General features: G+C 51.4%; 1 protein-coding gene across 1 annotated transcript in view; it reads right to left on the bottom strand.

The window, feature by feature from the left end:
• COL27A1 (collagen type XXVII alpha 1 chain) overlaps window positions 1–10,664 on the bottom strand; it is a gene marked incomplete at its 5' end in the record, with an annotated part of 165,922 nt that extends 155,258 nt beyond the window's left edge. The window contains 2 exons of the mRNA XM_082492440.1: window positions 1,175–1,245; window positions 10,609–10,664. Of these exons, the coding sequence (XP_082348566.1) occupies window positions 1,175–1,245; window positions 10,609–10,664 (127 nt within the window). The remainder of the gene's footprint in view (window positions 1–1,174; window positions 1,246–10,608) is intronic.
• Window positions 10,665–16,919: the final 6,255 nt, after the last annotated feature.

Raw genomic sequence — 16,919 nt, 5'->3', positions numbered from 1 at the left:
TAAAATCTACTTGAAAAAAGAGACGCCAAGACACACTATTTGTTCTGCCTCTTTATGAGCTGACATAAAACTTGCTCTGAAAACTGCTTGACTAAGTAATTCAGCCAGATGTTCACCTCTTTTGCATTGAAGCAGAATTTGGAAAATATTACATTTTTCAAAATTGCTGATGGCAGGGATGTATTCCCCCCCGCCCCCGTAAAGAGTGCTCTATGGGCTGGCTCACAGCTGAGCATTGACCAACTTTCTATTTTTCCTTCATGTTTTGGAGACTAAGAGGAGAGCCCTGGAGCCTGCTAGTCCGCTTATTGTTGTCTACTGGTTGCGGAAGAAGCTGTTCGGTTCCAGCATATCCCCGTGTAAAGCATCCATGTGGAAGAGGTGTTGCTATTTTAAGAGGAGATGGCTCCTTTACAAACAGATGTTGCAGAGATGCTCAGCTCCCACTATCAACTGTAAAAGATTTTTTTTTTTTTTTTTTTTGTTGACTCTGAAGCTTTCTATCTCCTCTTGTGGAGTGACTGATTATTGTACCCCAACCTTTTTTCCTGTCCCCAGCAGTGCTGGGGAGGGGATGCCCGGAGAAGGGGTGTAAGGATAGGGTGAAGGTGTATGATCGCTGCCCTGTAGAATACTTCCCCTACAGCACAGGGACTGAGCTAGACATCATCATTTTACTATCAGCCACCCCTGCAGGATTTTTCTTCCTTAAATTTGCTTTTACTTTTAGAACTCGCATCATTTCTGTATGCACAGCATCCTGTGTGCCTGCAGAGGTGTGACTGGGTTGCCGGTAAGGAAAAACCTGTCTGCCAGAGACGCTTAATTCCTTCGTGCCCCAGCCCCAAGGGGCACTTTCGAAAGGCAGTTAAGTCTTAGCAAGTGCAGGTAGATGCCAGTGACATTTTAGACACAAAGGCTTCATTCCCACCGGCTCCACCAGACAGAGAGGCACTTCTGAGAATCCTGTGGGGTATGTAATCACCTGTAAAAAAAAATGGTTCTTTTGCCAGCTGTTAACCACGTCATCTGTATCAGCAGCACTCCACCGATCAGGGGTAAACGCATTTCATTCTGTGCACTAGGCTCAGACATTATTAAATGATGGTCCTCAACTGATATCAAAGTGCTTGGTTTTAACTTTGGTTGAAAGAGCAGATAAAGTGTAATTTACCTTCAGAATTTCCCTGTGTGAATCCCAGGAACCAGGTAAAACACAATACAGTCCAGAGAAAGCAGAATCCCCTAAAATTGGAAAAGAAGAAAAAATAATGAGCCTCTACAACATTAGTAACAAAAAAGAGCCCTCCTGTTAAGGATCCTCTCCTCGATCACAAGTCCAGCAGAGTCAGTGGCAGTGTCCACACGTCCCCAGGAAACTGAGAACGGGTGCTCAGCAGAACAGCACTTGCCTCTGACTGAGATTTCATTTTGCTACTTTTAAAGTCATCTAGGGCCCACTGAATTCAGTGGAAGGTTTTCCCGCTGGTATTAGGGGCTGTCGATCAAGCCTTGAAGGAGCAGACCAGTGTTTTGAGGTGCAAGGGTCACCAGTGCCAGGTCCGCAGTCCCTCGGCTCCTGCTACTCTTTGGCACTCATCCCGTCTAGGACAGAACATCAGAAATGCAAGAGGATGGAGAAATTATTCAAAATCGGAAGGTCAAAAAGACATGCCAGGAGTGTACGTCTGTGAGGACACGGGTAGAAAATGGGCCAACATGTCACGTGCATCTCGGCAAACAAATTCGTGTCCTATTGCTTTACTATATGCTTAAAAATGTTCTAAACATGTGAAATCCTGCATGGATCTATTCCTCTTTTTACACCCAAATGCAAAGATGCGGGGGCAGCTTCTAACCACTCAGCACCCTATGCTGTTGCCATTAATGAGTTTCTCATTAGCTTGGTACGGCGGGAAATTTTAGAAAGTGTGAGAGCTGCAGACTCCCAAGCGCCTTTCATGCCCGAGAGGGAACCGGACAAACCTTTCAGTTAGCTAAACTGAGCCTTGAAGTGCCAGCAGAGAGGAAAACTTTTATGAGAAATGTAGTTGGAGCCCCCTCTCCCCCCCCCGACTTCCTTGCTTTGTAGCCAAATAACGAACATAGGAAACTCCTTGGTTAAGCTCACTTAAAACTGTCGGTGGAAAGTTTGAAGATTGAGTTCCCTCATCTTCTAGACATGATACTTAACAGCTTGATCAGCAAGGGCTGCTGGAGGAACAGACGCAAAAGCGTAAGCTACAGAAAGTCCTCAGCCAGAAGAAAGCAGTGTGGGACATCCACAGGTTGTTCTTCGTTCCAGCCGAGCCGGCGCGAACGCTGGGATACGCAAAGCGATGCCAAAGTGCAGCTTGCTCCTCTCTTCAGATCTGGCAGAGACAACTCATTTATCAAATGGGATTAGAGGCCACTCTTCTCCTGCCGTCAAGTCTCAGCTTTTGCACACAAAAGCGTCCTCTGAGGCAATGTATTACCCTGGGCCAGATCCTCACCGAGTGCAGGAGATCCTTTCCCACAGCTAAAATGAAGCCACAGTGATTTACACATCAGTGGGGAAACCTGGCCTTGAATGTAAAAATCCGTACAGGAATCCAGCCACTGACTAATATTTTAAGGCTTGAAGGGACAAACTACTGGAGCAGTCCCGCATCGGCTGGGAAACAAATGAGATGGAGCACATCATTCTTTGCCGTTTCCATTACCTCGACACTGGGCTACACGTTTCAGGGGCTCTGGGGCTGCTTTAGTTTATGCATGAAGCAAGAACAGGTTGGAATAGCCAAATCACGGTATTCTTTCGCGACGTCCTGCAGCCAGCCATATGCTAACCAGGAAACCCTCACTATGCTCAAGAGGTCTCCAGCTGGGGAGACGCAGTTGTCTTCTGCCCACTTCATCCCATGGGATACAGCTCTTGAGCTGAAAACACGTCTGAGTACAAGGAGAGCTGTTGTCCCTGTTCATTCAGGGGAGGTAGGAAAGGAAGCAGAACAGGATGATTCTTCATGGCCACCACTAGCAGAAGTCTTTTTATGACTTAAAAGAGGCTTCATGGAAAGACCTGTGTTTCTGTGCTCACCTCCGAAAGAGCAATGGAGTTTTAAGACGTGGACACAATTCTACACATCCATGGAGCAAAGACCTCGCTGGGCATCAGCAGTTGGGCTTCACTGCCTGATGAAGACACGGAAGGACGAGGGGAAGGAGGTGACCAACATGATGTGAACTCCAAGGGCAGCAGGATCCCAAGCGTTAAGAACCCCTTTGCTCTGGTGAGCGTCAGCTCCGTACAGCTCTGTACAAACACTGGTGCACACAACACACCCAACTGAAGCCCGGCTCTTTTTTGGAGGGGTACCTTCACAACACAAATTTGCTTCCAAAATCCCCGTTGACCACCACAGTGAGGTGGAACAAGCCTTAAGGGGAAAATCCGGCACGTAATTTCATTCCAGTGACAGTGCTGGGGCTATAAAGGAGACGAATGGGCAGTGTGGGATCCAGCTGGCCTCAGCCCCACTCCTGGACCCCTCGAACAGTCAATACCGTACGAGTCGAGCGCGGGGCTGAATGCCAAAACACTGAAGAAAAACACTTTGGCAAAATTTACCAACTTAATGGAAAAAGCAAAAGCAGCTTCCAAATGGCAGACCTGTGACTGATGGGGCTGTTAATTATTGCAGGATTTTATAATGCGGGCTCTTTTTCTGTTACAACTCCGCAGTGACAGGATTGCATAAGCAGCTTGAGTAGCAATAGTAAAGGAAGATTTTTCTCCTTATATAGAGCTATCAAACCCACCTTGCCTTTACCTCGGCTTCTTCCCGCACCAGCAATTTCTACACAGACTCTATCAAGAGGAACCCACTTAAGGCTTTTATTTCTTTCATTGCATGGCTCTATGAATGCCAGAGTGAGGATCCCACCGCTGTAGTCACTTGGCGAAGAAGTGCCCTCAAATACCTATGATGTAAACTCACGTGAACCCTAAAAGTTTTCCAGTGCACACAAACTCCCTTTATAGCAAATTGAAGCTACTGACTACTTGATTTTGCTTCGCTGCTTTTGCGAACTCCTGCAATCGGTCCACGGGGACTAACCAGCGTCAAACGTGCAAGGCAAGAAACAACAGCCGGAGAGGGACAGGGACGTACAGAGACCAGCAGAAACACTTCTCAGCCTTGGTGGTGATTTTAGCATCTTCCTGGCGAGGACCACATGCACACAGGTAGCAGCCAAAACTAAACATCCTGCGGAGTTCCTACAAAAAGCAACCAGAAGGTTGAGTGCACCACTTCTGCTGGAGCCTCAGGACAGGCAAGAGGTCCTTGCACGTGGTGGTATGCTCCAGACCTGATGAAATCATCACTGCTAATTAGCAGACAAGTGCAAAGCTGTGCCCTGGGTTGTCAGCTTCCCGACTCACTGCCATCTTCTTAGTGAGCACTGAAAGTTCAGACTTCTGAGAGGGGCAACTTGTGGCTCAAGGGCTAAAGAAGAGTTGTCACCTCTCCAGGTGGCTTGTGCTGCTATAGCCCCAATAAAGTCACGTTCAGAGTGGTAACCTTAAGAGCAAAAGTAAAGGAAACGTCCTGTTGAACATATCGTTTCTTACCTGACGCCCACTGGCTTCTGTGAGAGGAATAAAGCACTACACTGAACTAAAGACAATAGTAAGGCAACAGCCTTTAGGGTAGGCTTGGTCAGGAATTATCGGGGGAAAAAAAAGGTTTGACAAAGCTGAAGCAATCTGTAAAATAGTTGTGATCAGCTGATTCTTCACTTTACAGGTTCTGGAATTGGTTGGAACAATTTCAGCATTTCTGAATTAAAAGTTGTTTTGCCTCTGCCTTAAAAAGAAAAATCCACATGGTTTTGACATCTTGTTTGCTTAGATGATGGGTTGAAGCTGAAGAAAATGTTACAAGAGCCCAAAGCAGCACTGTTTTTTTTTCCCCCTCCCTCATTTATAGTGGGGAAATGTCTTTGAAATAGCAAACATTCTTGCAGGGTGGAAAAACGATTCACCCCCACTCTCCTCCATTCAGGTGCATTTTTTTCTGTCCAAAAGACCACCAGAAAGCCAGCTGGATGCTGAAAATTGCTTTGCAAGAAAGGCCAGCCTACATTTTTAGCTGTAGACCAGACATTGTATCTTAAGAGGAGAAAATGCCTATGTTGCTTAAAATCCTTTGCACATAACCAGAGGTGATACTTTATAAGACACTTTATAAGTTTTGACAGTCAACGGGAAACAAAAATCACCACCTACACACCGAGGCTTTAAATTCCACCATGGCATCGATTGTACTCCCAGCTTTTGGGATAGAAATCTTATTTTGTACTAGTGTCAGCCTTTGCCCAGCAGACCTGCGCTCTCTTTCCTGGGCTTCGGAAACTACGGTATTTCTCCTGTCACCCTCAGTTTCTGGAGAGAGCAATAGGAACATATCACTGTCCCTGTATCGACCCTGCGTAGTCCTTTGCTGGACCTTTTCTGCAGTATAAACCAGCTATCCGTTTACACCTCCAGCCAGAGATTTTGTTTGGTATACAGAAGCACTGCTGCAAACCCCAGCACGCTAAGGGGACAGTTTCTGAGGTGACATTCATTTTTAACCCCCATTGAGTATCCACATTTTTAAGAAAAAGGAGAAAGCAGACAAGCGGATATAGCCCAGGTAGATACATTCCCATGGTCATTTAAAAATACTGAGAAATCTAAGAGTGATCTAGAAACTGTCAATATTAAGTGAGGAAAAAATGAAATTCAGTACCTCTGAGATTTTAATGTTCAAAAAAGCTCCCCAAAACACCATCCAAGTACACAAAAACGTCCAGAATCCAACCCACTGCTTCTGGGCACACGTTCAGCAAAACATTTTCAGATGATAACTAAAAATCCATTGCACGTGCAGCCATAAGGGGAAAGGATGCTGCAGTGGGATGTCAGTGCCGCTGCCCGAGCTTTAACAGCGCTCTGAGCAGCGTACAAAGCTGAGGGCTTCAAAGGTTGTCCCACCATTATTACTGGGGGCTCCAGTAGCCCAAATGGATGGGAAACTCTCTAGGTCAGACTCCAACCCCTCCTTGGGGTGATTCTGAACAGGAATCTCTCAGTTGCTCCACCCTGCCCCAGAGTTTGGAACGCGTGCACAAACCCCGAATTTCCCAGGGAATTCTGGCACCATTTCTGCCAAATCTAATCTTAATTCAGGAGGAAAATGCCCTTAGTGCTGTGCCTGTAGAGGTTTATCTCGGGGTTTTGGCAATTGTGGCCCAGAAAAAGCTTCTGCCTCCTTTGAAGGAGGCTCCGGTAGCATAAGAGCAATCCACCGGGGCCCGATGACTGGGAGGAATGGTATTCACTAAGGGGGGGGACGGCAGCTCCTGGCAATGGTACGGCAGCAGGTCTCAAGTGCTGTGAAGCAGCTTTGCTCTCCTACAAGGCTGCGTATCAGCCAGGCACAAGGAGGGTCTGGATGCAGAAAGGTTTGGTATTTGCTCCCCCAGCACCTATAGCTCCTCTTACGCGTTTCTCCAGCAGGGAAATGCAGACCTGGAGCACACAGAAGGTGGAGATGAAGCATCAGCGTGGCCAACCCTCCCTCCTGCAGACACCTCGCACCTTGTTCTTTTCCCAGGGTTTGTGCCGATATCTGCAGACAGAGGGGCTGATGGGTTTCAAACCGCTGATCCTTGTCCTCCTAATTGGGAACTAGAGCTTGCATGTTCACTGGGCAGAGCTGGCCCAGAGCTAACCCGCATCTCCGCTCCTACTGGTGACAACCTGCTGCCTCACTTGCTAGGCGCAAGACTGACCGCCACGGCCGTGATGACTCAAACACCCTCCCAGATACCTCCCAGCAACCTCCTACAACGGGGGATCTTTTCCTGACAACCCGTTACTTGGTCTCCTCTTCGGTCACCACCCCGTCTGTCCGGGTTATTGACTTTGCTGCCCTGCGAAGCAACAGCGCTCACCCTGGCCCTTGCCTTTGTGTTCTCTGTTGGTAACTGGAGCCCTCGACAAACAGAAGTGCTAAGTGTGATCTGTCATCTAACTCCTTTTCTTTGTCCTTCCAACAAACGCCTTTGCGTTCCTTCATTTTGTGAACGGGGTTTGGCAGAGCCCTATAGAACTCCCCATTGTTTCCATTTGCACTTCAGTAAGTGCCCATCATTTCTACTGTTGCCCCCAACAAATCGGCAAAGAAAGAGGGAGGGGGAAAAACCCCCACATGACCTGCGCCTGTCTCTGGTCAGAGATTTCCTACAACCACAAGACCCGGGCAACCTGTGGTCAATAACGTAACCTCCATAAACACTGTTTTCAAGCAGGGCAGATTTTATCCCTTCAACCCATTGCGGGAAGGGGATGAAGCTGGAGCTTTCTTCAAAGGACCTGCTCAGAGTGGCACCTCCAGGCAGCAGGAGAGAGGGGACCCGGGCACTGGACCCCAGCTTGTAACCCTGGCTGTGACACTGCCCGTCCCGCCTGGGACACGGCTCCAGGAGGCTGTGTCGTTGCCTTCCTCTTTACCCCAAGGTGGCCAGCGCACACCCATCGTTTGCCTGCCTGTTGGCCCCATTGCTGAATTTGCCTGGCAGTGCCATAATTTGTCCCCAGATCACCTGCCCGGCTTGCATGCTATGGTCTTTTCCTCTTAAAACAGGAGCTGTGCCTTCCTTCAGCCCTCCTTGGGGCTGACCCACCTCGGTGGTGCCAGGTGGGTGCTGTGCCACCGTGCGTGCAGCTTTCTCATCCAGCACACGGACCAGGCAGCCCGCAGAGCAGCCTTATGCCAACAACTCAGGGCTGTGACAGCAAACAAGCACCCATTGGAGGCCTCCAGGAACATCAGGCAAGTCTTCTCCATGGCCAGCACAGGGCACTGGGGCTGGAAGAGGCCAAGGTGGCACAACCACACCTGAACAGGACAAGTGCTACAGTCTAGACATGTCCTCAATGCACAGCTGAATGCAAAACCTTCTTCTGTGGCTTAGTGAGCCTCTGCTCACTAAAAATGCATCAACAGGAGTGATGAAGAGGGGCATTTTAAGCTTGCAGAGCCTGTAAAACTTTGTGTTCTTCTGGTTTTACAAGCTTTGGCTGCTTGAGCCAGGACAAGGCCTCAGCGCACTCGGCAACTTCTCCTTCCTTAGTGAGCCAGCCCTCCTGCTCCCACCTACGGGTGTCCTGCGCCTCTGGCAGCTTCTCCGCCACCAGCCCTGCCCCAGAGGATGCTGCAGGAGTGCTGGGACAAGAGGGACCCCCAGTGCCATGTGGGAACACACCAGAAGGTTCCCATTACAAGCTGCCTTCAGGCAGCACAACCTTCATCCACCCCGAGGAATACTTGGTAGCACATGGGTGGCCCCGCAAGCCCAGGCACAAGCCAGCTCTGGGCTCAGAGGACCCTCTCCAAGACTAACGGCCTCAACAGGAACATCCAGCTGTGGGAATGGTAGGATGCACAGCACTCAACTCTGCCAAGCAAATCAAAACCCAGCACCAAAAAGCCCATCTGGAGATAATGCGAAGGGCAGCAAGCGACCTCTGCTGAGGAGGGAATGGATCAGCAGCGTGCTGGAGAGGTATTTAACCCAGAGGAGATCCTGGGAACAAAAGGCACACATATTCAGAGTCACCAGAAAAGACCAAAGCGCAGATTTCCCATGGCACCGCAACACTTAAACTCCGTAGAGCCGTGCACAGCGCTAGCCTGGGATGCCGCGATGGAAGAACAGACATAGACCTCTGGTGAGCAGGCAGCCACGCTGCCTTCTCCTGGGTGCCCGTTTCCAAACCCCGGGCTCAGCAGGGTCCGACTTGCCCTGGACTCCAGCAGGATCTCCCTGTCCCCATCTGCAGCATGACTGTGGTCACCTTCTCCATGCTGCTCGGACATGGGTGCTCTGTGAAACGACTGTGCCTCGCGCCCAGTATCTCCCCAGCATCAAGGCCCTTCCCCTCGCTGTGACGCAGCGCTGCTCTCCGTCTTTCAAAGGAATCTTTATCTGTCTGTTCCCCCTTTCGCCCTCTCCATTTTTTGACAGCCAGCCACCCTCGCAGGGTCCCAAGCAGGCGTTTTGCTCCAGACCATGCCCAATGTGAAAGAGGTGAAACTGGGAGAACGCTGCAGTTACCAGCATCTCCAGCCACACAACCACGTATGGGCCAAAGAAAAAAAACAAAAAAAAAAACCAAAACACCAAACAAAAAAAACCCCAAATCCTGGAGCACTGAAATTCAGTCCTGCTGGGTACATAAACACCCTGCAAACTTCTGGAGGAGAGCCGCTCGCAGCCCCCGGGAGCGGGTCGGATCCCTCCATCCCTTTACACAGCCAGAGGCGGGCGGGAGAGCGGCGCGGCGCGGAGCGGAGCCTACAAAGAACCGGCACGTTCAGCCCCGTCTTGCGCCGGGGGGGGGGGGGGGGGGCTGCCGGCAGCGGGGTCACCCCTCGAGGGGACACCCCACCCCATCCCCCCTCCAAAAATCCCCTCGCCCCATTTCCAACCCTTTCAGCCCATCCCACAGCTCAGCCCGGCAGAAGCCGATGGGGGGATCCCGCACCACAACTACTTTTTTTTTTTTTTTTTTTTTTTCTTTCCCAAACTGCCAGGCAGAAGGATCCCAGCCTGTCCAAGGGAGTGTCGGTAAATCATCATTACATCCGACAACGCAACCAGAGGGATTAACCCTTTGCTAGCCCCCGCTCTCCCCCCCCTCCCCCCTGCGCCGGAAAATAATAACAACAAACAACAACAACAAAATTTAACAATGAAAATAGTAAAAAGCTGGTCCCGGCGGCGGGAGAAAGAGGACGGGCAGGGCGCGTGCTGTGATTTTTTTTTTTTTTTTATATATACACACATATATAGGTGGGAAGAAGTATTTGTGTGTGTGCTGCACACACGAAGAACGTGTCACCGCGCACCCTCCCGCCTCTCTGCCCGTGTCTCAGCCCTCCCTGCGCCTCTCCCGCTTCCCGCAGGACCGCGGCCACCACCGCCAGGTACCGCTGTCCCCCACGGCCCCGCGGGACGGGGGCAGGGAGCAGCCCCCCCCCCCCCCCCCTTCCCAGGCGGGGCTGGGGGTCCTGCCCCCCCCTCCGTTCCCGGGGAGGGTGTAGGCGTGAGGGGGGAGCGGGGAGGTGGAATTGTCCGTTCCTGCATCTCGCGTGGGTGCAACATCCCCCCCCCCGACCAGTTCCCGGGCTGGGAGCTCCTTTCCCCGGTGTGTGGGAATAGGGGGGAAAGGAGGCGGGGGGGGGGGGGCGGGGGGCTCCTCCTGCCCTTGCCGGCCCCGAGCCCCCCGCTCTCACCCCAGCCCCACTCCCCCCCTCCTTGCTCCAGCGTGGCCTCCCTTCTCTTTCTCTCCCAGCCCATTCTCCTCTCCAGCCCGGGAGTTTTCACATCGTCCCCTGGCAGAAGGAATGTCTTCCCCCCCCCCCCCGCCCCCACCCCATCCCCAGCCACCCGGGAGCGGAGCTCCCCTCTCCGCAGCCCTCCCGGGATCCCCCGGTTCCCCGGGCACCCCCATCCCCGCCCGGGATACCCCTTCCACCGGCGCGGGGAGAAGTCGGAGTTTGTACTCACCCCCTGCCTGCTGCTGTAGCTCTGAGTCTGGAGACCGGCTCTGATTCCGGCTCCATCACGTTTAGTGCATTGTCTCTTTCGGGCAATTTTTGCGGCAATCCATCAGAAAAAGGGGGACAGGCCGGTTTGTGGGTACATCCTTCCCAGGAGCTCAGCTCTCTGCCTCTCTAAGGGGCTCAGCTGTGTCAAAGACACCCCCTGGCCCGGACGGCTCACTCCTTCCTCCTTCTCTTCTGGGTCCTTTTGCTTACACAGATCTTTTAATCCCATTTAACTCCCTCTCGGCAGACTGCAATTACCTTGGGAAAAAGGAGAGAGAACAGAAAGTACACGCTAGGAAGCCAGGCTGGCCCATGGTCGCTGGATTTCTTGCCTCTTTTTTTTTTTTTTCTCTCCTCCTTATTAATAGTACAATTTCTGTGATCTCTGATTTCCAAAGTCCTTGATTTAAAGTGGTTTTTTTTTTCTTAGCTGTTACTTTTTTTTTGGTTGGTTGGTGATTGTAATTATTATTTTTATTTGCAGTGCAGATGTGCCTCCCGCCCCCCCAAGGATCTCTCCTCTGGACTTAGAGAGAAGAGGAAAAGGCAGATTTTGAGAAACGAAAATTATTTAAGGATGTCCCTGCTGCCTCTCTCTGCTGCCCTCCTCTGTAATACCGAAGCACTTACAAAAAATAATACAAAGTAAATAAATAATTAAAAAAAGAAACTCTTTCAGCCAGAAGAGCTGCCGAGAAGCAGCCAAAGACCCCTTCCAGGCTCCCTGGAGGAAATACACAGGCCCCTGGTCCAGGGGAGGCCGCTGATGGAGATCGCTGCTCCTCTGCACTCACCTGCCCGGGGGGCCACGAGCCCACTTGCCCAAACTGGCTTCGACCCACCTCACCACGGGCTGGCAAAGGACCCGCGTTACAAGGTACCTGACACAGCTTTTCCCTGGGCTCAGCGCTTGGCGGGGGCAGTGGGGAGCCTGTGGAGGGGGGCTCAGGCTCACAGGAGAGAAGCCCCCCCTGCCCCACTTCCACGGGAAGGGGGGACACGGGGGACTGGGTGTGGGGCACCTCCGGACCCCCCTTCTCCTCCCATCACCACGTGATGGAAGCTGGACCCCAGGAAGGCAGAGAGTTAGTTTTCTTACTCAAGGACCATCAGAGTGAATCCGATCCCAAGTCCACTTTGCCACCTCCCCCAGGAGAGGAGGCTTCTATGTTTGGCTAAATCCTGCATCCCTGCGCCCCCTTCCTCTCCCAGCGCTTAGAGTCCCACCGAGCCGGGACCCAGCCACCGTGCACCCCCAGGGTGACAGGCGGGTCCCACTTGTCCACACCAGGACACAGTAAACCCCTCAGCTCCGTGGGATTGCCTCAGGCAGGTGAGGGCAGCCCACCACACTCGCATGCTCCCACCTCCTCCCTGCACCCCTGGGTGCCCCCTGGGCCCTGCTCCCTTCCCCCTCGGCACAGCATCTCTGCCTGGGGCACTTACTTTGCAGCGAGGCGAGAGGCTGTGCACCGTCTCCTCGCAGCCCTGCGTGCGTTGGCATTCATTTGTCCCAGCAGCTTACGGTACGGCAATTTCTACTTCTTACAAAATAATAATAATTAAAAAAAAAAAAAAGGCAAAAGGAGCAAAAAAAAAAAAAAAAAAAAAAAATCCCCCAAGCCTCCTTCCCCTTTGCTCTCAAGGTGTCTCCTGCGCTGGGAGCCCAGGAGTGCCTGCCGGGCTCGCTGGCCCTGGGCGAGCCAAGGCTTTCTGGCAAGTCCGAGGTGCCCCCGGGCTCAGCCGGTAATCCCGCCCCGGGCCGGGCGCGGGCAGGTCTCCCTCGGGCCGTCGCTCCGCTCTTGGGGCATGGATGCTGCAGGGATCCAGGAGAGAAGAGAGGTGGGGACCGGGCGCTGGGAGGGACATGGATGTGAAAGAGGTGGAAATTATAAGGCTGCCCTTGTCCTTTTAAATAGCTGCAGCCAGGGGACTCCGCCGGCTGGCTGGGGTGCCCCAGGTATCCGATTTCAGCAAACATCGGCTAATGAGCAGAGATCCAGCCTCCGAGGGGCAGGTTCAGGGCTGCTCTGCAGGCGGGGGGAGGCGGGGGGGCACCCCGGGCACCCCAGCGGCAAGGGAGGGAGCAGGGATGGAGCTGCAAGTGAAGAGCTGCACGGCCGGTGGTGCCCCGGGGCGGAGGGCAGGGTGCAGGTCCTCGGGTTGCGAGGTCTACGGGGCGAAGGACAAGCCCTGAGAGGTGCTGAGCATCCAGCGTGGGTCCGGGCATGAAAGCTGAGCCACCCCAGGGTCTCGCCCCACAAAGGTAGGGACTGCATCATCCCCTAAGGCAGAACTAAAGCGCTTCAAACCTGGATATGGGCACTGAACTTAGATGCTCCCCGTGGAATGAATACAGCCACAAATAGGATTGACATCGACCCACCAAGTACCTGAACTTGAAGCTAGAGGGGAATGATGTTACGCTCAGAGCAGAAAATTCAAGGACCCGCTGGCCTGACTCAGCAAAGCAGGTTTTACTCAAAAATCTGACCTCAGAACACAGCCAAAAATTAAGGTTTCCACTATAAATCAGATCTCCCATACACATGACATCTTCTGTTACCGTGCATGCTAAGGACTTCTCTCCTTTAATACATATATTCGACTCGCAGTTGCGGTTTTGCATCTCCCAATTTCTATAGGCATAAGGTTTTATGCATACCTTTGCTCTGAAGTGTCTGCATTTTGCTTCCTCGCTTGCTGGAACAGACGAAGCTTTAAGTAACAATAACAAAAAAATTGAAACAAGCAGTGTTATGACTGAGGCAGATAACTAACAGCCTCACAGTCGGCTTTTTCAGAAGAGTGCAGCTACATTGCACATCCAGATACTGGTAAGAAACCCCTATGCACACACAAACCTGTCTCAAAACCCTCTGAAGGCCCAGGAGCTCAGATGACCCATCCAGATCAGCTTTGAGGATCGGGACTTTAGGGACAAAAGGCAGTCAACATAGTCTGTCAGAAATCACATAAAATCTCTATTTTTCTTAGCTAGTTTTTCCCCAGCTGTTTTTCCCGTGTTTCTCAGCCACGGATTCCTCACTGAGAAACATATTCTAGCCAAGCCTAAGTGTTTAAGGTAAAGCTTTAATCTATTAAAAAAAAAAAAACAACCAAACTTTGCAAAGAAGCGTGTGGAAATTCCTATGCTGCTGAATAATACACCTTGTATCCTCCTGTTCTTTTCTACCTTTTCTCTCTTCCAAAAGCAGCAAGTATTGAGTACCCTTCCTTCCCTTCAAAAAAACCCCTCTGCTCTACCCAGAAAAGAGCAAGGCCCCGGCTTCCCAGAGCCAGGGACGGAGAAGAAAGCAAAAAAGATGTGCTGCATCTTTTTGCAAAGGCGAATGCCAACGAGATGCGTGTGGGTGACTGGAAGGGACTGGCAGTGCTTCAGGTCGGCAGCACTGCACCAAGGACCACCCTAAAACACACCTAGAGCCCCATCCTCAAATATTCGGCACATACTTAACTTTGCTCAGATGAACCCTTTCAAACCAAACACATGTATAAAAGCTTTTCTCGCATGGAGACACAAATGGAGCTCGGCAGTAGGAAAAAGGGAATTAGTTTAAAACAAAAGGAAACCCAACATTGCTGAAGCCAAGAGTAGCGCCAAGTGAATCCAGGTTCAAAAATTAGACCTCATTCTTCAAAAAGAGAAAAGCCACAACATATGATCTGAATAGAAATATATTTAGCAGATTTATTTTTCTTCCCTTCCAAAATTTAAATAGAAGCCATTTTAAAACACTAAATACACTGAAGTAAATCAGCACAGCAGTGAAATTAAAAAAAAAAAAAAAGTGGAATTGGAGTTGACTGTTCTAGTTTAATTAGCCAAAATAAGAAAAGTACAGGGGAGGAGGAAATGCCACCCCACACCACACAACATTGGGAACAGGGAACAGAACACTTGCTTTTGACAAAACGCACCTCTCCAAAAAAGCAGCATGTCATTACTGCCTGAATAAATGCAGCATTTAAAACATTCCTCCGTATTTAGCCAGTTTCCAGAAGAATCAGTACCCGCCTCTCCTCAGCATCCCTAGCTCGGTTAAGCATCAAGGCTCTTATTAATATAATTTTGCCTCTTTGCTCCTCTTGGAAAACCAAGCGTGAAGGCATCCAGGAGCCATGGCGAGCAGGCGGTACAGCCGGGCTACACGACTCACGGCGCCGGGCTTCGAGGACCAGAGGAATCCCAGACACTAACCCACGCGTGCCCTCCCAGTTTGGCTTGGCGTAAAGGACAACACCAAATTACAGTTGAATCGTTTTTACCTTCGCACAAGTCAGAAAAGTCCCCTGGATCACTCACTGCCCCCAGAACTCACAAGGAATTATAGGGATATATTTGGATATATTTAGATAAATACCCTATTCAGGTTTAAAACCGTGGCATGACCAGGCAGAAGGCACGGGCAGCGTGAAACCCGAGGCACCGGAAAAACTTATGGGAGGGATCAAACCAACCTGTGAAGGAGCAGTGGGATAAAGAGCCTTTCACTCCCCTCCGGGCTGAGGACCCGCACCCAGCCTGGATCCGGAGTATCCAAACTTGGTACCTGGCTGAGAGCGGCTGGAGCCACGGGGAAAAGGGAACCCACCCTGTGGGAAGTGCCCCTGCCACGAAGGGGTGACAGTCCCCGTGGCCATGGGAGGACACAGCTATGCGGCCGCGTGTGCAGCAACACGCATCACATGGAGCCGGGCTACTGGGGAGGGCCGGAGTCACGCCTGTAAACCAGCAGGAGCGGATTTACCATCCACAAGAAGGAGACGCATCCCCCAGCCCACGCAGAGCCACAGTAGCCCAGGCAGCGGCACGGGGGGGACTGGCTGTGACAGTCTCCAGCTCCTGGGGACGTCTTGTTGAGGGCTGACCTAGCACCCACGCTCCAGCTGGCAGCAGCCTTGGCAGCGAGGAGCCCCTGGAGAGCTGTAGGAGGGGGGCTGGTACCCATCCCTGGCTGCCGGGGCGGTACTGCCACTGGTACACGGCACTGAAACCATTTCTGGCCCTTCCTGACCCCTCTGAGGGCAGCGCAGCCCCTCTCCCCTGATGTGCTCCACACTTTGCTGCGATGCTCGTTCCCCGCCCAGGATTTCCTAATCCCTACTCAACTTTTCTGTTCAGATTCTGCATTTAACACGACCGTACCGGCACTTCTCACTCTCATGAGCTCTATTTGAATGACCGGCACTACTTCAAGCCCCGGACTAAAGTCTTCCCCACCCTGTAGGGTCTTGGTCATGAGCAGAAACCCACTAAAGGACTTAATTTGGCTGCTGAGAAGTCTCTCCAGCCATAGGCAGAGTCAAGGTGTCCATGAAGGCAGAAGCTGGGGTCCAGTTTGCCGATGCTCCTATTTGTTTTCTCTTTCTGGCTTCAGCCATCACCGTGAGAACAGGAGGTTTCAGCCGAGGAGCGGAACATGCGGCACCTCTGATTTTAGGGACTGCTGTTTGGCAGCTACTTTGTGATGCAAAAGCTGCTGTGGGTTATGTTTCTTGTTCCCAGTGCACTACAAAGGGTATTAATGATACAGGAGATGTAAGAGAAAGCTCAAAAATAATGTATGTAACCAAGTTAACTGCCCGGCGCTATTCCCCCCCTCCCCGCAGCCTTTCTGACAAACCCTCTCCCGTCCCGTGCCACAGGCCAGCGGTGACATGTTTGAACTTCTGCAGCCGTTTGATGTAAAATGTTTTAAATTCTTTTGGGGAACACTAAAGGCTTTTGTCTCTTGACCGGTGCTGTGTGGATGCCATGTCTGGCAAAGACTGGTCTTTCTCTGCTTTCCAACTATAGGGTACCGCGCCGGGCTGCCCGGCCGGCCGAGAGGTAGGAATGGCTGTTAATCATTAAACGGAGCCTTTTTCCCTTGGAATGAAAGGAAACACAATGCAGCGATACAAGTCCGAGCCCACCCCTCCCAAGGAAACGCTGCCTGCTGATTACAACCCTCTCCTGCACCCCTGTACAGATGTTTAGAGAACTACGGTTTTACAGGGTGGCTGTAAAGCAAATAGTTGAGCTGACGCTACACACAGGCAGCGCTGGACCGACAGGTAAGGCACGACAGAATCGCACCAGAGTGCTTTGACAGGAAGATATTACAGCTCCTAAATCCTGACCGTCTTTATTTAAGACATCAGGCTTAAGTAAAGGCTGATAAAGGCTGCCTGGTTTTGCTAACATCCTTTTATTTTCCCCGTGTGTCCATCTGTTCCTAAGCTGCACTCAGTCTGTGCCTGGTT

The sequence above is a fragment of the Vanellus vanellus genome (assembly GCF_965231255.1).
Source record: "Vanellus vanellus genome assembly, chromosome: 18".
NCBI lineage: Eukaryota > Metazoa > Chordata > Aves > Charadriiformes > Charadriidae > Vanellus > Vanellus vanellus.
Note: the sequence above shows the minus strand (reverse complement) of the source record. Positions and strands in the feature narration are given on the sequence as shown.